Source organism: Sebastes umbrosus, chromosome 23, assembly GCF_015220745.1.
Source record: "Sebastes umbrosus isolate fSebUmb1 chromosome 23, fSebUmb1.pri, whole genome shotgun sequence".
In the NCBI taxonomy this organism is placed as follows: domain Eukaryota; kingdom Metazoa; phylum Chordata; class Actinopteri; order Perciformes; family Sebastidae; genus Sebastes; species Sebastes umbrosus.
Window position 1 is genome coordinate 17,738,633 of NC_051291.1, and position 24,207 is coordinate 17,762,839.

A 24,207-nucleotide genomic window follows, 5' to 3' on the forward strand; every position below is an offset into this window, starting at 1 on the left:
CTAGGGGGCAACAGAATCAAGTTGTAAACATAACATTACAACATATTATCACCTTTCAAATTGATATTGGGAACTTTGTTTGTGCCTTTTTTACACATCTAGCAGACACGGAGCAGCAATAACATTCATTCTGTCCACTTGATGAGTCTAATTTTAACTCTTCTTGTAGCTTTGGCTTGGTCTCCATCAACTCTTGAGGGAAATATCTAGCTCTTAAGCAGCTAAATGGTCCACTGTTCACCAACTAGTTGTTAACTTTGTCTGTCTGCTGTTGAGTGCTGGGTATAGTTTTTTATTATAGAGCTTTTGTCTGATAAAATGAGCTGCCTGCTGCGTCTGGAAACAATGCCACATCTGACATCAGACTTACACACTTGGTCTGCAAACTAGAGACTAAAGGAGTAAAGAAGTTTGACATTTTTCCAACATGACTTAGGGAATCATTCTTTGACTCTCGGGGCAGGAAAGCACAGCAGCCACCACTCACAACATGTTTTCCCTGTGGCGAAGGCTGCAAATGCAGGAAATGCAGCTTGAGCCTAATGAGAGGGCAGTTTCTCATGTTTACATTACCTAACTGCCAAACTGTCTCCAAAGCATACAATTAGAATAAATTATAATGGCATTTAGATGGATTTCCTACCTCCCAGGGAGCCATCGTGATTCCATTCATTAGCAACTTGTAGAGACTTGCTTCAGATTCTTTGTTTTTTGATGTTATCTAGTGGATTCTTTAAAGATATAACAAAGGATAAACACACCTTGAAAGTCCCTTGTCTGATCAAATTAGACGTGTTCACACATCAGGCTTTCATCGCAGATTTATTTAGATATGTATATAGTACACAGAGGCTGTAAACGTGTCTTAAAGGGATGCATTGGATTCAGAAGTGGACCTAGCTCTTTGAAGAATGTGTTTGAAGCGTTTTAACAAGGCGCTCATCCTTCATCTCCCCACTGGCACTACAGCTGGCCTGGCACAGGAACAACAGCCTTTATCCGTGGGCCAGAACGTACACACAAACACACGCACTCAGGCACATGCGTGAGGTTAGGTTTGATAGAGAAAATGCAGCTTACTTTGATGTTATTCTGCATTCTTATTGAGTGTCCATGCTTTACAGATGTGTAGGTGCTTGCACGCTTGAGGGAGGGTTGGATTGCTATATGTCAACCATCCGCTGCTAAGCACGCAGATTGACTGTTTTATAGCCTTTGCGAAAAAGCCCCAAAGGGTTTCCATCCCAGCTCCTTCCTACTTACTTAAAACAGTTGTTCTCGTGTAAGTGCCCTCGAGCCATTTGAAGTGTTTGGCAGTAAACAATCCATTTAAGCCAGCGCAGAATGGTGGCCCTAATATGGAGCTCTTTCACTCAGTGCTGATGGAGAGAAGAGAGGAGAGGAGAAGAGAAGAGAAGGACAGAGCATGCAGCAATATGTTGATTAGCAGGGATTACCCTTCCATAAAATTACCCAGAATGCCCCTTACTAGTAGACAAAACTATTTGTGTGGGAGCTGGTTTATGTCAGAGATGCCGACTGGTTCATGTTAGCAACAAGTGGTAAGAGAGAGTGTCAAGCCACTGTGGGAGTCTTTGTAAATATACAGATGTGCTGCTGTGCAAAAACAATTACACATGATTTACCGCAAACGAGACATCAGGAGCTCAAACGTGAGTCATCACAGACATGTCAAAGAAACCAAACAGCACGAGAACTTGGTCATAAACCAAAGTAAAGTATTGGAACGTCACTAGAGTATCCTCATGTTGGTGCAAGAGGAAAAATCAGGGGGTCACCAAAGTCACTAAGACTCATCATCTGGGGACCATGAACCTCTGTACAAGATGTCATTGCAATCGATCTAACGGTTATTGAGATGTTTCAGTCTGGACCAAAGTGGTGGACCTCGCCGCTAGCGTGGCTAAAAAGTAGTGGTACAGAAAATATCCCTGTAAAAGTTGTTGGTTCCACCTCTTACACGACTATAAAAGTGATGCAGTCCAGATGATGGGTAGCAAACTGTTTAGAAAACCTTGTGATACCACAAGTGTCGCATGCAACATATATGGTAACATCATTCAAGGCCTAACAACAAAGGAGAGATTTTCCACTGAAGCAGCAATCAAAGGCAGATGTTGGAAAGTGGACCGATGGCTATGGAACAAAAGCTGCTAAGATTTACATCTCCGTGGCTCGTAAGTATTTTGCCACCCAGATTGGGCATCTGGGTGGCAATCTGGGTGTGCTGATGAATGGTTTATGTTTAGCAGGCGGCAACCTCTGGTTCTGAAAAGTGAAGCCAATGAGGAAGTGCCTTAAACTTGCGTTCTTTTTAATATCCAGCAGGGAGCGACTCCTCTGGTTGCAAAAAGACGTCTGATTGTATAGAAGTGACCCTACTTCTCACTTGATTTATTACCCCAGTAAACATTGTAAACACGAGTTTGTGGTCTCAATCGCTAGTTTCAAGTCTTCTTCAATACAGCACGATGTTCATTTAGCAAATTATAGTCCCATTTAGAGGACCATTAAGAGTAGAATATCCCATAAAGCAGGATATGCTTTAGGGCGTGGCTACCTTGTGATTGACAAGTCGCTACCACTGCGTTGTCCTTGTTTTCGTCTTACAACTTTAACCCTTTCACAGTGTGTTTTCAGTTCGTGAAAGATAAATGTATTTTGGTCGCGTAAAAATGTCTTATTCAACGTTCGGTTGGACTTTGCTCCACCCTCTTGTGACACTTCTTCCGGTTGCAAAAAACCAAGATGGCCATGGCCAGAAACCAAGATGGTGACGGCCAAAATGCCGAACTCGAGGCTTCAAAACGGCAGTCCACAAACCAATGGGTGGCGTCACGGTGACTACGTCAATCTCTTATATATAGCCAAAGGGTTTAGGGAAGGATGACTAGGCAGAGTAACCATCTTGAAATGAATCTCCAGTTAACGGTAATGTGGATCATATGTAGGAACAGAATAATTTCACTCATCAACCATATTGGGCAGCGAGATGTGCCTTGTCTCCTTCTCCTAGGAGTATTTTGAATTTTCATGATCATTAAGCTCTTTGAAATCTGAAATTACAGAGTTGAACTTGTCAAAGTAAATGTGCCTCATTTCATTGAATGTTTTACATTGTAGAAGGAAGTGCATTTCTGTCTCAGCCTCACCTGTCCAACAGTGACCACATTTTCTCTAGGTTGCCAGGATCTTTTGTGTCTTCGATTGCCAGTTTATGGTCATTGAGCCTGTAGGCTACTTGGTCTTTACTTTGTATCTCTGACAGTAGAAAGGTATTGCATTATAATTAGTTTTACTTTGATTGGTGTTTGGAGAGCAGTGTTGTTGTGAGTTACCCGCACTACCAACTGACATAGGGGACTCTTTTCTGGGCTCAGCTCTTGGGTTTGGAGGGCTTTGGAGTGGAGGTGGATTCAAGGTGATTCAAAAAATTGGATTGCTCTCTTTTGAAAGTCTCTCTCTCAGTCCACAAGGCCAGTTAGTAGCATATCCTAGAGGAAGTCCATTGGTTTAACAGAGTGGAGGGGGACCGGTGCAGGGTTGCAGCCCTCCTACATGTGTGAATGTGTGTGTTTGTGTGTGTGTGTGTGTGTGTGTGTAATGCTAAACCAGACACAGCCTTGTGGCTCCTTTGAGATCAGCTTTTCTTTGCTCACAGTCTCTCTCCCTCTCTCCTCACATTCTCAGTGTGATCCAGCTGAGTGGGTGAAAAGCAAGGAGTGAGAGAGAGAGAGAGAGAGAGAGAGAGAGAGAGAGAGAGAGAGATACAGTCACTCGTCCCTCACTCCAGGCTTTAAGTTTACAGGCAGCCAGTTAGATTTTCTTGGCTTAGACGCAGCGCTCATGACAGGATTAGGAGCCGGGGACGCGGGACCAACCGGAGATCTGCAGGTCCTAGTGGACGAGCCCGGGCCAGATTCACTCCCTGCACAGGTAGGACTGAAACCTTCATGTTGTACCATAGATATGCATCAGATCTGTCTATCTAAAAGAAGATTATTCAGCTGAAAGCAGAGGCAAATCCCCCCCAATCCTTCCTGATATATCATTCAATACGCAAGAGGATTGTTTTTGGCAAGTATTGTTTGGCACCACAGTTTAGTACTTGGTGACAAAATCTCCCTAAAGGCTTGGAGAAGACCACAGCATATCATTCTAATCTTGGTGTGAAATGGTTACCAGGTTGCAGAGTATGTAATATAATCTATAAAAGGATTATTTCTGCCTCTTTTTATAAGCTTTTTTGAAGGTTTTACAAGAAGTGTGACTCACCATTTGTGTTATTCCTTTGTTGGCATGCACTGATAGTGAATGCATAGACAAAGAATGATACAACTCTGTCATGTAAAGAGCTTACCTTACATTTTAAGTCATTTAAAAATAAGTTGCAGCAACATAACATTACAACATTGTGTTCAATTATTTGTCTTTTGCACACATGATGAAATTGCAAACATGTGAAGATTTGAATGGACAGAACTCCATCCAATAAAACACTCCAAACAAGCCATGATGAGTTATTGTATTCATTACATTTAGATTGCATCTCGTGCCAGCTCAGTACACTTTAGGAATTGCTGAAGCAAGCTCTCTTTTTCTACTCCAAAACTCTAATTTTGGAGTTGTGGAAGTTGTGCCAAGTTTATGGACGGCCACTGGACCCTGACGTTGATAAATTCTGCAGCAAAGAAAACATTCAAATTGCTAATTTTAGATTCTTCCTCGCTGCTTTTTGTTATGTAACTGGCTGGTGGTCCCATGCACCATAACTTAAAAACACTCTGCTATGATGTATAGGCTATTCACCTCCATGTGTTGCTCAACATACAGAGCTATAAGCACCACTTCTGCTAGAGTGAGGGGGTTAATTTACCCACTTGGACCCTCTTTGTACTGTAAGGAACTCTGGATAGGCATGCCCATATAATGACTCATGTTCATTGAAAACACAGCCAACTCTATCCTGTTAGAATTAAGTTTTTTTGTTTTTTTTGCACAGGTTTCCACAGGGTAAGACTACAAAAGAGGAAGCCAGAAGTTCCTGCACAGTTTGCATGAATATTTACAGTTTTATTTAAGTATCTATATGCGTGTGAGCGCTGCTATATAGTATGTACATCTGCACATGGCAGTTACATGCCCCTGTTTTAAGTTTCAGGGAAAATTCCACGCTCATGCAGCGCGGAGCGGAGCAACGTGTGGTTTCCCTCTGGAATCCTGCACCAAAAAAAAAAAATAAAAGAGGAGAGGGGAGAAGAGAAAAAGCTTGACTTGCAAGTTTGCTCTGATTACAAGGCGCGAGGTTCCCCTTTTCCTTCAATTTCAGCTGTTTCAGCTTGCTTCGGTTAAGTATAAGTGGAACACTTTGTAGTAAGAGGAGAGTGTGTGTTGTGCCTTGTCTGTGTGTGTGTGTGTGTGTGTGTTTGTTTAAGGTGCAGATGTGTCTGGCACCAATACAAAGCAATGAACTCAGCTGATTGGTTGGGGGGAGACATTGTGTGTGTTTGTGTGTGAACTCTGTCTGCAAGACACTCCAGATATTTTGATAGAAAAGAATAGAAATTGAAAACACAGAAAGAAAATGTAATAAATCTGGCCCAGAATCGATAAAACTGACACATTTCAGCTCTACGGTAATCCAGTTTTTATGATTTCGTAAGTTAGCAGTTTCAGAACGTGATTAGACGCAGCCAAGAAACAAGGCGGGAAGCCACACTTGATGTCTGCAGAACGTCAGCTGACACACACACATACACAGGAGTTGCATGGGACGGTGACCTTTTTCAGAGTTGTGGTTGCTATTCTGGATTTGACTCCAGAGAATAAGAGAAAACTGATTTCTCATGGGTGTAAGGGACACACACAAATGCACAAATTTGTCTTCTGATGTTTGTTTTTTTGTGAGTTCACCACCTCTGACCCTCCCTGAAAAACCCATAAGTGTCGTTTTCTCTCTAAACTTTTTTTCCCTTCTCTCTCCTCCTTTTTCTGCAGAAATGTCTGGTTTCAATTAGGCTCTCAGGGGTTGTGTGAGGGTTCTCTCTGTCGCTTTTTCTCTCCTTACGTACACAGTATACGTCTGTCTGTGCCACTGTCTCATCCTCTGGTTTAGGATTTAGGGCTTGTGGTTGGACTTTTTTCCTCTTCTCTTTACATACTGTCATTCTTTCCTTGTGTTCCTCTTTGTTATATAGCTGGATGGCAGGTCTGTTTAACAAGCCACAGACCTTTGGGCACACATGCACTCCACACATTCAGCCTAAAGGAAACTTAAGTAAGGTCAGCTTGCTGGGAGGTTGAGGAAAAAACCCTCACCTTTAAGCTTGCTCCTTGTTGCCCTCCAACTCTTTCTCTCCATAATTAGCTGCCTGACTGACCGACTGACTGACCTTCATTTGAATTTTTGACATTTTTTCTACTAGTAGCTCAGGAGAAAAGGCTTGTTCTTGTTTTTGCAGCCTCCCCTGCTTGTTCTCGCTTTCTCTCTTTAACACAGTGGCCCCTTGTGTTTCGGAACTTTTTCCATCCCCAGTGGCAAGTCCAGTGTTATTGGAGCATAACAGACAGCCGGTGCAGGTATAGAGACTGTGCAGCCTCACGGCTTTTGTGGGTGAGAGGCTGTGACATTGTGTTTTCAAAGGTGCAGCCAGATTTTTATGACTTGCTTATTCCTCAGCCGGGTTACATCAATAAGGAGCAACATTTGTGGCTACTTGGGGGTAACAGAACAAGCTTGACATGTTATATCACCATATAAAGTTGCTAATGTGTTAGCAAACTATTTCTTATTTACACATCCAGCCTTCGTTTGGAGTCAGCCCAGTCGCACAGCAGTTCGTGAAATAGTGATGAAATTGAATCTATTTGATTTGTGTACATATAGACAGGAATTTCAATTTTTTTTCGTCATGTTCAGCACAAAATCAATTCGTATGTAATCCACGTAATTGTGAACCGGGAAGTATAAAGAGGAGGCCGGGGTGGAAAGTAAAAAAACACAGGACTTTTGCCCAGGAGACAGGTGTTTGTGTCCAAGAGAAACCACTAGTCAAAGTTGATTTATTCGCCACGTACTCCATAATTAAGTTATGGCACTTCTAGTGTTAATTTAACCCAAACCACGATCTTTTCCTAAGCCTAATCAAGTAGTTTTGTTGCCTAAGCCTAACCAAGTCTGTCTTTTCCTAAGCCTAACTAAGTAGTTTTATTTTGAAGACTGGAGCGGAAAGTGACGAACTGCCGTGAGACGGTGTTGTTGGAGCTCTGGTTTGGTCTCCACCAACTTAAAGAAAAATATCTGTCTCTTTAGCTGCTAAATGCTCCGCTATGTTCACCAGCTAGTCACTAACTGTGTCTGTCTGCTGTTTCATGTTGGGCAGGTAGCGTACAATCATTTTATCTGAGCTTTTTCACTAAAAACAGCTGCCTGATGAAAACAACATTGTTGAGAGCCGTGAGAGTGAACCACGGTAGTAAAGTTGCGAGTCGTAAAACCAAAACAATGAGCTGAAAGATGCCAAAATATGTGTTATAAGCCGAGGGAAACTGCACAGTTTGATGATTCTCTGTCGGTTCCCTCCCTACGAGTGACCCCTTTCACACAGACATAAAAAGAAAATATTTGTGCAGTTTTGAGCCAGGGACACACATATGTTTTAGCGTAATTGTGTAATGTGTCCCTGCAGTGTTGAGGGGGAAAAAAATAGGGGAGGTCACCAGCAGTTTAGGATTCATGTCTTGCCACCGGACCAGAGTCAAAACATTTATCAGAATCAGCTTTAACGCTCAAGTATGTTAACTCATACAAGGAATTTGACTGTTTTTTTTTCATTGCTCTCAATGTACTAACAGAAATTGATATAAAAAGTAAGAACAAGGACAACAAAGCTGGACAAATAAAGGTAAAGAATAGACACAACTATACACAAGTTTGTGAAAAATAGTTAAATATATGAAACATGTTTGACTTTTGTGACTGGAATCTGGACAAGTCTGAAAGGGATCCTGTATTTTAACCCACAAATCTACTAATAATCTACTGTATTATAATGTGTGCTGTTGGCTCTTTCCCCAGTTGGTTAGGATTTAAAAATAAATCTTCTTGTGTGTTCTCGGCTTAACAGAAGCACAGCGGTGTCACCTGAAAATAAACAAATCCCTCTCCCTTTGTCAGGGGGAATTTCCCTTTCGGCTGACATCATGATGTTTTATGTCCCATGAAAGTTCAGCTCCCGACATTAATTTCATCCAGGACTTTACGTCTGTCTTTAACTTTCTCTTTCTCTGTATTTCTCTTAATGTCAGGCGGTGTCTCTTCTCTCGCCCCCTCTTCTTCCTGATGTAGGTGGGTTGTGATGGCGTTAGAGACCAACCTGTCTGCGTCTCCTCCGGTCTGCTGAGACCAAATGACCCATTTGAGCTCACAGACGGTTCAGAAAACATACACAGACACAGCATGTGTCAACATTTGTCTCTTACATATACTGTTATAATATACAGTTTTATATGTATTTGATTGTGTGTGTGCCATGTGGTGGCTTCATTCACACTCATTTGACCTTTGGCGGAGTGGTGTAACTTCCTCTCCCCCTGGCTAATGTCACCACTGAAGTCCTGCCAAACCACCTGGTTAAATTACACTTTCCACGTCATTATATATGGATGTAATGCGACTGTAACTTAATCAGTTACATATTAAACTTGAAGCATTTACTGTAGATGCTCTCATCAAAGAGTGCAAGAATTGAAAGAATGAAAAAGGAGTTGTTTTAAGTTCCCAGATAAAAGTGCACCCTAAGCTGGCACAGGTGATGTTCAGCTGGAGATAAGTTATAAGCCTACACTCCCTGCAGGCCTTCTCCAAAGCAAAATTCCACAAAAAGAGAAACATCCCAGACTTTAAGCATTTATTCAGTGGTTTGTTTTGATCGAGAGCACACTTGTGCTGAGTGCTCACTGTCTCTTGCGTGTCTAAAAAACCTGTAAATTGTTTTGGTTTGAGAATCCATTGGAAAGATTTAACACAAAGTTCCCAAATGATTATTCCATTTGCTCAGCAGTTTCAGACACAATGATACAATGAGTGTTTGCTCAGCGCACGCCTGTAACTGAATCTCTATCATAATTGATGACATAATCGTAGTATATTTATCTGACTGGTTTACTGGCAGCGCTGTCTGATTGTGGTCTCCATGTGAAATCCACATAATGTGGCTGGAATGTGAAAATATTGCAAATTGAGCCAGGAATGTTAGCAAAACGTAAAATGTCTAATGATTAGCACCCAATATAAAAACCAAGCAACCCAACAGAGTGATCCTGAGGCTGCAGGACCTTGAAACTGTGAACAGACTGATAAAACTGTCAGCCAAATACGGCACTGCATGCGGTCCTGAAGGCCAGAATGTGATTGATGAGATAATCTATCTGACAGACAGAGGTAACTCACTTTTTCAGTCCCAGTGGGGGTGTGGTTTCACTTGGATTTCAGGCAATGACAACAAAACATTTGTCAAACGCAAACATCTCACACAGCTTAGGGAAATATCTAACGTTAGCTAAAGACTTTCAAATAATAATGAAACTAGGTTAGTGAACATATAAAATATCATAAAGTATTGGAAGCTTTGTAATATTTGTAACGTAGGTTACTGCACTGAATGCTAGCAGCTCTGTGAGGCTGTATATAAAGATGGACGACATGACAGCTCCCCAAAAGTGAAGCCAAAACATCTTGATTGCCCCCTTGTGGCTGGTTGCAGTATAGGTCATAAATCCCGCCCCCTCCATGTTAGTAGATGGGACATGGGCCAAACTAAAAAGTCAAAGGATACGTCAAATAAGTTTTTCCCAAAGATAGTCATTTTAGGTAGTTCTTATCATGCTGATATATGTTCACGTGTTCATTTTTCTGATAAGTTTGGTTTTAATTAGTTATTTAATGCTATAAAAAGGAGTTGTGACGTCATGATTGACAGCTGCTCTGAGAGAGGTAGTCGTGCAGCTAGAGGCTCAGGTATTGTACGAGAGAGGAGATGTAACTTTAAATTTCCATAAACGTTACAAGTGTGTCAATTTCATTATAGCGATATAATGGTTAGTTGTGTCTTTCTATCCAAACGGCTACCATGGACCTCGATACCGTGGCTCCAGCCCTCCGATCACTACTGCGCAGACTCTGGCTCCAAATGACGTCAAAATCTCAAGATGTCAGCTCCCGTATCTGGGATATTTTGGCTTCACGTTTGTACAGTGGGAGGAAGTGGAGACGCGTCGTCCATCTATATATATATATACAGTCTATGGGCTGTACTTACAGCAGTGTTTTTAGCTAAATGCTAATGTCCAGTGGGCGATTTGTGGGGGGATGCCATCCCCCTTGTTGGCAAAATGCATGTCCCTTGTTAACCTGCCACCTCTCCATCCCCTACTAGCAGAGAGAGTGCAGGGCAGGACATGTTAGTCTAGTCCGCCTGACTCATTGATCCTTTATCTGACTGAGGTCACTGCAATATTGAATCTATGGCCTGACCACGGCTTTGAAATATCAATAGCCTACTGTGTATTGGTAAATCCATGGTGCTGTCCGTGGTGCTGAAGTAGCAGACGGATTTGTAATTGCAACTTTTTCTCTGAGTCCCGCCCTTCTTTCAGTTTTGCTTTGGATCTATAATATTCTCCAAATCATATAGCTAGAGGGGGTGGTAATAAAAAATACAGAACCTAAATGGTGTGTGGTTCGCTTCGCTAGTTGCGGGTGAAAAAAACAAACCGCCCCCCCCATTCAAATTGAACAAATGGCCTATACTGCTGACGTCCACACATGCATGGCAAACAATTCATACCCTCTTTTCTTCAAAAAGGCCTCAGATTCCGCCCAGAGGCACGCTCCAATATGAAAGACATATTGCTACCACATTTCATGTCCAGACCAAACTTGATTCTGGTTCAGTACAGATGGCGATGGCAGCAAAAAAAAACAGTCTGCTTAGCATTTAGCGCAATATCCCCCGAGGAAGTAACTGAAACCCTGAGGGCTTTCTGCTTGATGTTTAAAGGCGCAGATTTTCTTTGGGTTGGCACAGACTGACCAGACGGAGCGGGGGTTTGAAATAATACTAGACTGGAAGGGGCTAATTCAAGCTGGTATGGGCACGAGGTGAACCGCAGGGTTGGGTTTGGCCTGAGTGGGCAGCTGGAATGCGTCTTGGATATTGCGGGGTTGACCGCGGCTTTAGTTTTCTAAGAAGTGCTGGACTTTTCCTGTATGAACAGCTGGGATGTGGAAAAGATCTGAGCAGCAGCACTGGTCCAAATGGTTTGGAGGTGGATTATAGAGGGAAATAAAGAGACAATGTAAAAGTGCTTTTTTTTTGGTTTCATCAGCTTGTTTCAATTGTGAAATTCACTTCTTTCATATTTTGTGACACCTGTGGACACTACTGGAGTGTGTTTGCTGAGCCAAACCTATAATTCTTGCACTTTGCACACTGCAGCTGTACAAGACCACTTGCTTCATAGTACTGTACTGAAACAACCTGTAAAAGGACCAAATGACCTAACCAGAGAGAGAGAGAGAGAGATGGCTAGGATGTGTCTGGGTCCACTCAAGACCTCTCTCTCCAAGCTTTTCCACGTCTAGTCTGGTGTTTTGTCTGGCACAAGTCTTGCCTTGTGTTGAAACATGTCTCTCATCAGCTGCACAATCACGCAACATGTGCTAGTAGTTGATGTACAGTACCTGTGCACACACACACACACTTGCATATAAATATAGAGAAAGCAGAAATAGAATAGACAGCTGACACAGAAGAACCAATTTAGTTCCCGTTGGGTTTTGAGTAACAGCTCACTAGAAGTGTATTATTGTATACGACGGCTGCAGTGAAGGAAATCGAACTTTCATGTGTGCTTCGTTTGAGACGATTGATAGTTGGACAGTCGAGGAGCGCTCAACGGTCTGGAAAGTGCCTCCCCCTGGTACATTCTCAGCTGTTTCTGTCTGTAGCTATAGCGAACATGCCCGGTTTATTCACAATGGAACGACACCATCTGCTCTGACGGGCTTGTTCCACTGTGTGAGAGACTGGAGGACTGTAAGGGGGCTGCGGTTTGGTACAGTTGGACGGAGCTGCCATGCACATTAGTCTATGTGTGTGTGTGTGTGTGTGTGCGGTGTATTGGCAGACCTGTGGCCTTTTTGCCTCTAATCACTCAAGGGACTCATGACTCACATTTTTTTTTACCGTAAAATGCACACACACATTCACACAGTCAGCAGGCATGGAGTCCAAAACAAGTGGCTATGTGGCAAACACATTACAATCAGCATCATTATTAAGCCATAAATTTTAATATCTCCAGGCTGATGATAGTCCCACAGTTTGGCAGTACAAATGGGAAGACAGCAAGGCGGCACCGAAGAGAAAGTAAGGGCAGAAAGTCAAAGAGTAGTCAGACTTTTCAGGTTTTAAAGGAATAGATTGACATTTTGGGAAATTCGATTCACTTTTTGGCGAAGAGTTAGATTAGAAGATTGATACCACTCTCACATCTGTCTGTTGAATATGAAGCTATAATGCCAGCAGGGGGTTAACTTAACTTAGCTTAGCATAAACACTGGAAACTGGGAAACAGCTGGCCTCGCTCTGTTGAACGGTAACTAAATCTGTCTACCAGCACCTCTAATAAACCCATTATATCTATTATGTTTAATCCGAGGGGAATGTGCCAGACTACTGCCTGGCTGGGACTGGTTGCCAGTGCGACAAGCAGAGGCTACAATCTAACTCTCAGTCTATATGTTTATTTCCCAAGGTTTCAGTTCATAGACAAACAACTTTCTGAGGTCATGTGAATAATCACTGTCCTCTCTCAGTAGCAAAAATGGAAGTATAGTGTGAAACCTTTTAGGAAGACGGTTGTGTTTGACTGCAAACAGACTGGGAAACATGGTAGCCTTGCTCTGTCTGAAGGTAACAAAATCCACCTACCAGCGCCTCTAAATCTCACTAATTATCACAATATATCTCCTTTGTTTAATCCGTAGAAAAATGGAAGTGTAAAAACTACAAGTTGTGGTTTTTCGGGGGGTTTCGTGCGGCACTATTTGTTGACCAACTTCTTGTAGTTTCCGCTCGTTTCCTGGCAACCTCATGGTGACAATAAGACTAGCAAAATGTCAAACTATTCCTTTAACTAAGTGAGTTTTTAGTTGCTTAAGTTTAACAGTAGTGGCAGATCAGATAACGCTCATATGAGTAGTTTTTAGAGCAGTCATACTGTATGCACATATGGATCTGATACATTTGGTATGTTAAATGCAACAGATGTACTTTTTTGCAAGGGATAAACATCCTACAAGTGGAAGGAAGTCATCAATATGAATTGAAACAGAGAGAGATGGAATCAGAGATGCCAAAGGTTTAAAAAAAAAATGTCAGGAAGATATGGAGAGAGAAAAATCTGGGTCTGTTTGGTTGAAGGTAGAATACATTTATGGGATATCCCTGAAAGAAAGCAGCGTTTTACTACGACCACATTTCAACCCATAACATGTTACAAGTCACAAATGTCTCTCTCTTTTCCTTCAAACCCCCTTTTCCTGCTCTGCGTCTCCACTAATCCTTTCAACATGTGCAGTGTTTTAGTTGTCAGCATGTCTCCACATGCCAGTACGGCAAATCCCTGTACGTTTTATTATATTTGTGAATAAAATTATTTTGCTTCTCTTTACCTATGAACTTTTTAAAATCTCTCCAACAAAATATAAAACTCTTTTTTATCCAGCTTTTTGTTTTCACGTATACATGTGTGAAAACGTTGAAATGTTCATGTTTTCTGTCCTACAATTTGAATTACATAAAATCCTGAAAAATGTGCACTACTGCTTTAACCCTTGCGCCACTAACTGATACTGTAGTAGCTGATAATATTCGTTGTGCAACTTTGCCTCTGTATCACTGTAACACTTGCGAGCTAGATAATAGCTTGCCCGTGAGCAAACATTGTGTAAATACGCAACAATCTCAAAGAATTTATGCAACTTTGTGCCAAACAGCACTTCTCTTTTGTTTGTATTCAAAAGAAGGATTCCAGAAACTACAACTAACAGACATTTATCTAAACTTGGTAAAGAGTACTTCCTGGCTAAACTTCCTTTACTTTGTTTTGTTTTCAGAGCTTCCAGACGAATTGTATCCGTCACTCACCGAAGTTAAACATGTTCAACTTCCGGCACCTCTCTTTGCTTTTGTGTTGCTGGTCAGTCCAGCATTGTCTGCTATCCCAAAGTACTTTGGGTGGCGATTGACTTGCATCCCAAAGAAAAATGAACAAAGGTGAACTTTATTTAGCTTCGTGTCACGCTGCGTTCAGTTTCCCCTGTTAGAAATGAGCGACAGGACAAATATGTCGGCCATCAGAAAGAGTTTGAATCTATGGTTGATGGACTTTGTTGACAGGTTTAATGCACCTTTAAGTATATATTTCTGTCTAATCAACTGTCAAGGCATCAAATGCAAATAATGAACCTCTAAAAGCACAATTAGTGTGGCATCCTTGCAGTAGAATCAGTGATTCCATTCACTGATTGTCAGTGCTCGCAAAATGTCCTATTCAAGTGCTAAATGGTTAAACTGTGAGTCAGTTTGTGTGAACTATCCATTGCAGACCTTTGAAAATTCACCTCTCCCTCTCTCTCTTCCTCTGTTTTCCCTCTCCATACACACAGCTGTGACCGGCCTCCCGTGTCCCGTCACACCACATCTTCCGTCAGCAGTCTTCCAAGGTTGACCTGATTACCGTGAGGCCTCCCTTCCTCTCCTTTCGTCTCCCATCATGCGTCTCCTCGCCACCCTCCTCTTCCTCTTGCTGCTCCTCCCGTCAGCTGAGCCCCGGAGAGGCCCTCGATCTGGGGCTTTGGAGAGGGGCGCCGGGGGCCATGTGCGGGGCAGAGGCAGGGCCGGAGTGGTGAGACGTCAAACTCAGGAGTGCAAGGAATACATGGAGGCAGGAGAGAAGTACCTTGACTGCCAGGACAGGGAGCTGACCAACGTGATGCAGGACTGGCCCAAAGACATTCACCACCTGCTGCTGGCAAGAAATAGCATTCAGGTACGTGCAGACAATTTACACTTTGCACTGTGCGTTAATGCCTCTTATCCTAAACCCAGTCAGCATGTTGATACAATGAACATCTGTGCACCATTTACTTGGAAACCGAGATCAAAGACTAATTTCCTGCTTCGTATGTGTGTGTAGGTTTTTTTTTGCATGTCTGACTGAGCGCACAGGATGTGTGTGTGTGTCACAGGTGTTGAGAGGAACAAAACAAAATGCTTTGCCAGCGAGGTAATAAATAGGCCTACAGATGAAAAAAATGTTTTTTAATGAAGCTTCGTTTTCAAGTTCAAAGAGTTGGGTTGTTGAATGAATGAGTGGGAAGGGAAAGAATGACCAAAGTGGGATTTATTTTTAGCTGGATCTTTGACCCTGTTGGATTCTGCATAGAATTATAAAACATTTAAAATGTATTCTTTAAAAATGACAATCTGATGATTAAAGCTGCAATCCTGCAATTTGTACTTAAAGCTGCAATATTTATAATTTTCCATTAACAATGGGTCAAATGACTATACGTAATGTGAAAGGTGTTGCTTGTCATGACGAACGCATGGTGAAATATCACCCAGCAGTTCAGTTTAATGAGGCGTTTTAGAGAGCTTCAGCTCAATGTTTTGTTTTTACGGCTCACCGGCTTTACCGTTTTGGTTCAGACAACGTTAGCAACTAGCGAGGGGAACATTTAGCAGCTAAAGAGCTGAATATTATATATATCGTCTGACATCTATAAGCATTTGCTTGAGACGGACATCATTTTAAAAGGGCCAGTGTGTAACCTACTACACCCTCTAGCAGGTTTTATCATATATTCAATTGGTAGATCACCGAAATAAGGAATAAAAGAACACAACAGCGACCTCTAGCGACCGTGGTAATTATGACTGGAGCAGAAGTCCGGTACTGTAGATGTCCCTAAACTCAACTAAGTGTTTTTTATGCCTAAACCTAAAGTGAAGTTGTAGTTTTGTTGCCTAAACCTAAAGAAGCCTTTTTGTTTGTGTTCAAAAGGTGACGTTTCATTCAGTTTTACATGTTAGAACATGTTGCTTTTAAGTTTTACAACATAGTAGGCTTATTAGGCCCCTAATGACCCACATCTATGGTGCTTATAGCGACTGATAACGTCTATTTAATGGCCTGATAACAGTCGAATCGGGTGCGTTTTCCTACACGCAAAAACTTACCGTTTACATCTCTCCCCCCTTAGGTTTTGAGGGACAACATGTTCTCCCAGTTCACCCAGCTGAAGAGCCTGGATCTCCAGCAAAACGACATCTCCATGGTGGAGGACGGAGCGTTCAGCGGCCTCACCCAGCTCACCACGCTGCTCCTCCAGCACAACAGGCTGAAAACGGCCACAGAGGACGTCCTGCTCCCTCTGACCCGCCTCACCTACCTCCGTCTCTATGACAACCCCTGGAGCTGCAACTGCCTGTTGGACAGCCTGGTCAGGACCCTACAGGTGCCTAGCAACCGCAACCTGGGCAACTACGGCAAGTGCGCGGAGCCCCCGTCGCTGAGGGGCCAGAAGCTGAGGAAGCTGAGCTCGGACGCGTTGTGTGCGAGCGACAACCAGGTGGACAGGAAGCCGGGAGACGGAGGGAGACCGAGCCGTCCAATCAAAGTGAAGACGGAGGCCACGTCCATGTGCCACACCTACATGTTCCCCAAACCTCTGCTGGACTGCAGCCAGAAAGGTGAGACGGTCAATCTCTGTAAGTTTACGATCCTGTCGGATGTCAAGTTTATGATTGTTATTAACTGTATTCAGCTTATGTTGGTTGAATAAAACGAGAAAACGTGAACTATGTCCACAGAAAAGGGTCAAAACAAACCAAATGTGAGAGAGATAAACTCAAACAAAGAATCACTCTATTTGTTCTGCATTAGAAACCGTTCATTTGCAGCCAAACCCACGTGAAATCAACAAGTGTCACTGTGTGGTTAGCTGAAGCTTCTCTACTCATTCGATGGTTACCATGTGTGACGAAAAATAATTTTCCTGGCAAATATATCAATAACAAATAGCATGCCCTGGCAGAGGAGTACCTTGTATAAAAGGCACATTTGTTATGTTTGCTCAGCACTCTCCAGTCAGTGTAGAATCCTGCTTGCTCGTCTAGTGAAACTGGGCACAAGAATTAGTTTGCTGTCTAATGTGTTTTCGTTACAGCGAGTAGAGGTGTGTTTATTTTATTAAGTTTGCCACGTGGAGCAGGTTCTGGGCTGGTCCTAGTCATGCATGGATCATAATTTTACATTTTAAAGAAGACCTATTATGCTTTTGTGCTTTTTCTCTTTCCTTGAGTATGTTATATAGTTTTTTGTGCATGTAAAAAGTTATGCAAAGTTACAAAGCCCAAAGTCCACGCCAAAGGGAGTTACTCTCGACCACAGGAACACTGCTCCTAAACTGCCTGAAACGCCTCGCTTTGAAGTCCTGAAAGTCTAGTTTCATCTGGTGATGTCACAAAGTAACACATTCGCATAATATCGGCCTAGCGGCTAGTTAGAGCGGAGCTGGAGCGAAGTCCGAAGAGTTTGGTTCGGTTGACCAATCACAACAGAGGGGGCCAGTTGACCATTTAGAGCAGACTAGACTTTTCGGGAGGCGGGGCAGGAGCTCAAACAGAGCGTTTCAGACAGAGGGTGAAAAGAGGTGCTGCAGCACAGCCGGTATAAGTGTTTTTTTTAACTTTAAAGCATGTAAACATGTTCTAGAAGAAACCCAAAATACAAGTATGAACCTGAAAATAAGCATAATAGGTCCTCTTTAATCTTACTTGTTTGACATCAGGCTAGCGGCTGTGATTGTGTTGCATTGTTTGGCCTTTTGATGAGCTGCATCGTGGAGCGTTTGTGTTCTTGTGTGGTCGGTCTGTTGTGGTATTCAGCACCTCTCACATTTTTGCAAAAACAGCACTATTGTATTGTATCATATTATAATTTGAATCATGCACTCATTAACTTTCTGCAGATTTGTGTACTACGAGACTTTTTAGGAGGCAGTAATTACCACCAGCATCTCAACCTGTTTGTGTTTTGCAGTTTTAGCACTGAGTCAGCGTGGCTAGAAAAGCTGCAGAAAAGATGGAAACAGGCATGCATCAGTCAAAATAAGGAGTGAAGGGAAAGTGAGGGCTGCTTTAAGCTCTTCCAGTTTTCACATCTGGTTTTCTCCGTGTGTAAAAATGCCACTATGAGGCTGCGATCATAGAGGTTGTAACTTCTCCAGTGTCCCATAAAAACTGTGTGTCAGTGTTGCTTTTCAAAGCCAGACTGCAGGCAGGGATGACAATTTCTGAATTTATGCAGACAGATCACTTATTGTTACTTTTATAGGGGCTCTTTATTCTTGATTGCTCTCTCATCTTCTCCCTTTTATCTGTTTTTCTCTGTCTTCTTCTTCTGATGCCCAAATAGTAAAAAAAAAAAATCCACTCTCAACACACAGGACTGAAGGATTATCTGTGTCCATGTTTCAGACGTGAAGTGAGCTCCCCAGATTTAAATGAGCATCTATAAATGGAGAGCTTATGCCCTTCACAGAAAGAAATCTTTCACAGAGCGAGGACAAGCCAAAACCACACAATGCAGCGTCTGTGTTGTGTAAATGCTCGAGGAAGCTTTTTACATATTTTCCTAAATTTTTTTTCTTCTACAGAAAAAACTTTTGAATTGATCCTTTATCTTAACCACTATAAGGTTTCTCTGTTTTCCTCACAGACTGACTCTCCCATCCATCTTCTTCTTTTTTTTAATGCTTGATAATAACTCTCTACATCCTGCCTCCTAAACCATGCCCCGCCACAAAAGCAATATGCGATGTGTGAATGTGGCTTAATACAGTACAGCTGTCGTGCATGACATTCAATACATGGTTTCTGCGCTTTTGATTTGCAAGAACACACATGCAGTATAGTTCTATACTGTAAGCTGATGCCTGTTGAGGTTTTGAGTCTTTTCATTTTGTTGGTTTCACTGCGCCGCATTCCAGCACCAATGTTTCCATTCACTGTCATAGGTAGATTATATCATTACACACTATGTTTTCTCCTCCCTGTTTTGGTCTGTTCAACAATCTGAATACTTACAGATGTTGCCAGAGTTTGGTATGCTGTGCTATGATATATAGCCTTTAAAACTTTGGGTTAACTAACAATATCCAAATGCATATTGAATTGCATTCTTTCACATTTTCTCAGGACCCCCTGTCTCTCTCAGATTATATGGAGTTGCAATGACCCTGTTGCCTCCAAGTTCCCATTAAATCAAGTGTAACCAGTGCTTGAATAATACTTAAAGGTGCCCACTGGAGATTTTGTATAAACAAACAAAAGTTTATGTTCACATTTATCCTTGAGGTCTAACAAACTTACTGAATGCATTTCCATTTGTCTGATTCTTAATATGTGATTTTTTAATATATTTTTAATCTACATTGTTTACATCCAGGGATCGGCTCCAGCCCTCCCACGACCTTGAAAAGGATAAGCGGTTACAGATAATGGATGGATGGATGTTTACATTGATATTTAATAGCTTGCATTCATCTTCTTTGCCTTTGCTGTTGCATTGCAATATATTGCTCTATAGCATGATATATTGCCCATGTGCTCACACATGTACATGAGTGATCTTGTGCGTGTGCACGACACAAACAAACAGGGATCCACTACTGAAAACATTGTTCCATAATGCTACTAGAGTTAAAGCACTCCACAGGGTACATTTAATTTGTGTTGAGTTTAGGATAATTTGATTAAATATAGCTTATTATACTTCATTATGTGGGCACAATATAAACTCAAATAATAAAGCTAATGATATTGGCCAGTTTGGTCCAGCCTTGCACAGCTTTTAATTTAATTGCAAGACTGGCAGCTTTAAATGTTAATTAGCTGCATTTAGAATATAACCCACATGAGGAATTTGACAAATATCATCAGACAATGGTCAAAGATACAAAGGGTTAAAGTGAAAACAAACTGGGTGAACATGAGTGTGTGGTGGTGGTGGAACAAACAAGGGACTGGAAAGCAAGTGGGGATTTAGAAAATTACAAGACCCAGAGCGGAGGGGGAAACATTTTGATCCCTCAGTCTCCAAACCCGAGATTTTCCCTTGACTATCGCTTTCTCCCTGTTATTCTCCCTGTTTTTCTCCCTGGTCTCCACGTCTCCCTCACTCTGGTTTGAGAGCTTTTTCTCTGAGGTGAACCACAGCAGATTTCAGGCTCCACATTATTTTCTCTGGAGGTCAATGCTGCAGAGAGTGGTCGGAGTTAATATGGGAGTTCTTATAAGCTGTGTTTCTCAAAGATGAGACTTGGACGTGAGAGTTATTCTGTGGTAATATCAAAATTACTTCTGTTTAAGCCCCTTTTTATACAGTGGACACATTGTTAAACTCCCAGTTTGTTTTCTGGATTAATACTGTAGTCATAGTGAAGCTATTTTACACTAACACCACTAACATTTTAAATTGCAGTTTTGACTAACGTGTCAACAAAAGCCTATTCGGTGTTTAGAAATACAGCAGCTTGCTGAAAACCAACAAAATCACTGTATAGAGGTACATTTGTACGTTTTTTTACTACACACACCATTTTTATGAAGGGAACATGTGCAATATTAAACATAAATGTTATCATTTAGCACTTTATGTTGGTTTTAGCCAGGCCTTTTTGTCTCGCCTGCAGCTTGTTCAGAACGCGGCAGCTCGTCTTTTAACTGGTACACATAAACATGAGCACATCTCCCCGATTCTGGCTCCACTTCACTGGCTCCCTGTGCGTTTTAGGATTGATTTTAAGGTTTCATTAAATCGTTAAATGGGCAAGCTCCGACCTATCTCTCAGTCCTTTTAAAACCACGTCTTTTATCAAGGACAAGGACCTTTGCAGTTGCAGCTCCACAGCTCTGGACATTCTGCCTCCACGTGTTGGGCTGTCCCCCACACTGCCTGTTTTTAAATCAAACCTCAAAACGCACTATTATTCCTTGGCTTTTGGCTCGGCATGAGAGTTGACTATTTTAATCCTTTTTCCTTTCCTATTGGTCTTAACGCTTTTATTATTTTAATGTCCTGTTGGTTTTAAGTTGGTCTAAGTCTTTTATTGTGTTGTTTTTATGTTTAACTGTACAGCACTTTGGTCATCTTTTTTTTGTTTTTAAATGCGCTTTATAAAAACATTGGATTGATTTGGATTGGATCGTTTGATGTATTGTACAAGAGTAAGCTTAAAGCTATTATTCATAGATATCTTTCAGCTCTGGCTAACTAACATTCCATATGCAATCCCAATGAAAAATGGCAACTAGGAGCAGGATCGTGGCTAGATGGTAACACGCAAATTACGAAACTCTCGCGAGATTGTTAATGTTAGGATAGATCGTCGGGCAACAAGTCTTGCGATTGTTTTTGCAAATTGTTGCGATTTTTGCAAGTTTTCGCAATTTGCGGATTACCTTCGAGACACGACCCTAGGTGCAGTGATAATGACAACCTATACACGAACTTAGCTAGCCAGAAAAAATAGCTTAAAGCTATTGACAACATTAGCATTAAAAAAGTAACAGCCTTAAAAAGTAACATTACCATTAAAAAGATAACATTAGCAGTAAAAAAAAGTCACAGCATGGCAGAATAAAGCCCCCTTTTTCTAGATATTGTATTAGTAAGACCGTAGATATATGCAAGATGAGTTTGACTAGTGCAAAACCAGCTTTTTATATTAATCTCCCTATGAGCTTTCAGTCATTCCAGGTTGTTTCTTTGGTACACATCTCATGATGTTGCTCAGAAACCCATCCATAGGGTGGTATTGATTGTTTTGGCCTAGTTCTAGACTCTGCCTTCAAGACATCATGTGGTCATGAGGTCAAGAAATCATTGGTTTCAGAAGTAACATAAATCCTCCATATAAACTCCAGGCCATTTGAGTAGGCAGCAGTAAAGTGACTCATGTATATGGTGAGTTGGCTGCTTCCCAGTCGCTCAAACACCCACGCGCATGATATTATGTCAGGCTCTCCCTGGACCTCCTGGATCACAGACAGCGGGCAGTTAGTCAGCAGAAAAAATGACTCCTCCGTAATGTCATTTTCTGACGAGAGGCAGAGGAAGAGAGCATGAATGAGAAAGAGGACGGTATCAAACATCACTCCCTTCTAACAGCAGGACTTAGCTGCAGACTCTGTCAGGCGCCAAGAAGCTTTCCTACAGTAGTTTCAAGGTCCTGTCGACACTGGGAACTGTGCAGCTGTTATGTTCGACCTCTGGGGTTCAGAGTTTCCCAGAAGAAAGTCTTCACGCTGAGGTGAAAAGGTCACTGAAACACTGGGAAGACAAACCATGGAATGAAAATTCCACTGAAACCAATTGTTATGATATTATTGTAGGCAAGTTGGCAGTTACCTCCTGGATGGCTATACCTTGGAAGACAATAGGTTGATTATATTTTGACTATTTTGTTATTCCCAAGTCACTGTTGTCATGGAGACATAGGCAAAAAGAGGCAATTACATGTACTCAGTCCTGAGCAAGACAGACTCTGGATGTAATAATCGTGATTTACAGAAAAAAGAATACAGCTTTTTACTTTTTTGTAACTATATTAACAAAGACGTAACTTCTTGTACAGCCAACCGATTGCACACATTAAAGTCTGCTTTCAGGTCTTGGGGAGTAGCCTACTACTGTATAGGTAAAAAAATAACCGTATAAAGCATTTTATGGCTTCGGAGGGAGCTTTGTGAAGTCTACTAAATGTCGTCAAGTAATGTCGTTTAGGGCTGAAGACTACAGATATGAAAATGAAAAAAATCTGGGGATGCGTAGTCAGCCCGCTCCTCATCTCTTCTTGTGTCTAGCAGCTCATGGCCACATTAGCTGCTACTAGCCTAACACACCTGATCTCAGACCATAGATTGTATATAAGAAGTGGACGTAGTCACTGCAAGGCCATTAGTTTGTGGACTGCCGTTTTAAAGCATAGAGTTTGTCATTTTGGCCGTTGCCATCTTGGTTTTTGGCCGTCACCATGTTGGTCTTTTGCAACCAGAAGTGACACGAGAGGGTGGAGCTAAGACATTTTTAAGCGACCAAAAATGTTATAATTAAATTTCATGAACTGAAAACACACTGTGAAAGACTTAAAGTTGTAAGCAGACAACTCCCAGACCGGACAACGCTGTGGTAGCTACCACAAGGTAGCCACACCCCAAAGCACACCCTGCTTTATGGTCTATTTGACTCTAAATGGGACCATAATTTACTAAATGAACATCATGCTGTAAGGAAGAAGACTTGAAACTGGCAATTAAGACCATAAACTCATGTTCACATAGTTTACTGAGGTAATAAATCAACTTCTATACAATCAGACTTCTTTTTGCAACCAGAGGAGTCGCCCCCTGCTGGCTATTAGAAAGAATGCAAGTTTAAAAGGCACTTCAGCATTGGCTTCACTTCTCAGACCCCGCAGCTGTTCACTGTCTCTGACCAAACTGTCAACAGTCGTGTTGCATTGTGGGGAATGTAGGCGTCAGGTTTTGATATATAATACTGAAGAAAAGTAAAAGTAGCTTTAATACACGCCCGTTTGGAGAGAAAGTCAGTCTAATATGGAAACCTATTCTGTTCTATTCTATTCTGAGTTAAATCATTAATAAACCTCTTTTTTTTTTTAAAGTTATTTTTTTGGGGGCATTTTCCATTTTTTATGACAGGACAGTGGATAGAGTCTTGAAAGGGGGGAGAGAGAGAGTGGATGCGGAAAGGCCACAGGCCGGATTCAAACCCGGGCCGCCGCGGTCAGGATCAAGCCTTAATACATGGACGCCCGCTCTACCAACTGAGCTAACCCAGGCGCCCAATAAACGTCTTTTAAAAATGTAGCATGCCTTAAACCCTCAAGACCATCATTGTAAGGGAGGACATGACTACTAGCACTAATCTGCTTGTTGTAATAGTGATATATCTTATAAACAGAGTTGTCAGCATGTTTAGAAAAGGCTTCACCTCTGCCTCGATATATTTTGTCTGAATGGTGGCAGA

At 41.9% G+C, this 24,207-nt stretch overlaps 1 protein-coding gene across 1 annotated transcript in view; it reads left to right on the plus strand.

Annotated features, from left to right (window-relative positions):
* The first annotated feature begins 3,703 nt into the window (after window positions 1-3,703).
* The window catches only part of lrrc17 (leucine rich repeat containing 17), a 32,954-nt gene continuing 12,450 nt past the window's right edge, over window positions 3,704-24,207 (plus strand). The window contains exons 1-3 of the mRNA XM_037761054.1: window positions 3,704-3,957; window positions 14,756-15,138; window positions 16,355-16,844. Coding sequence (XP_037616982.1) covers window positions 14,863-15,138; window positions 16,355-16,844 — 766 coding nt within the window. The 5' untranslated portion in view covers window positions 3,704-3,957; window positions 14,756-14,862. The remainder of the gene's footprint in view (window positions 3,958-14,755; window positions 15,139-16,354; window positions 16,845-24,207) is intronic.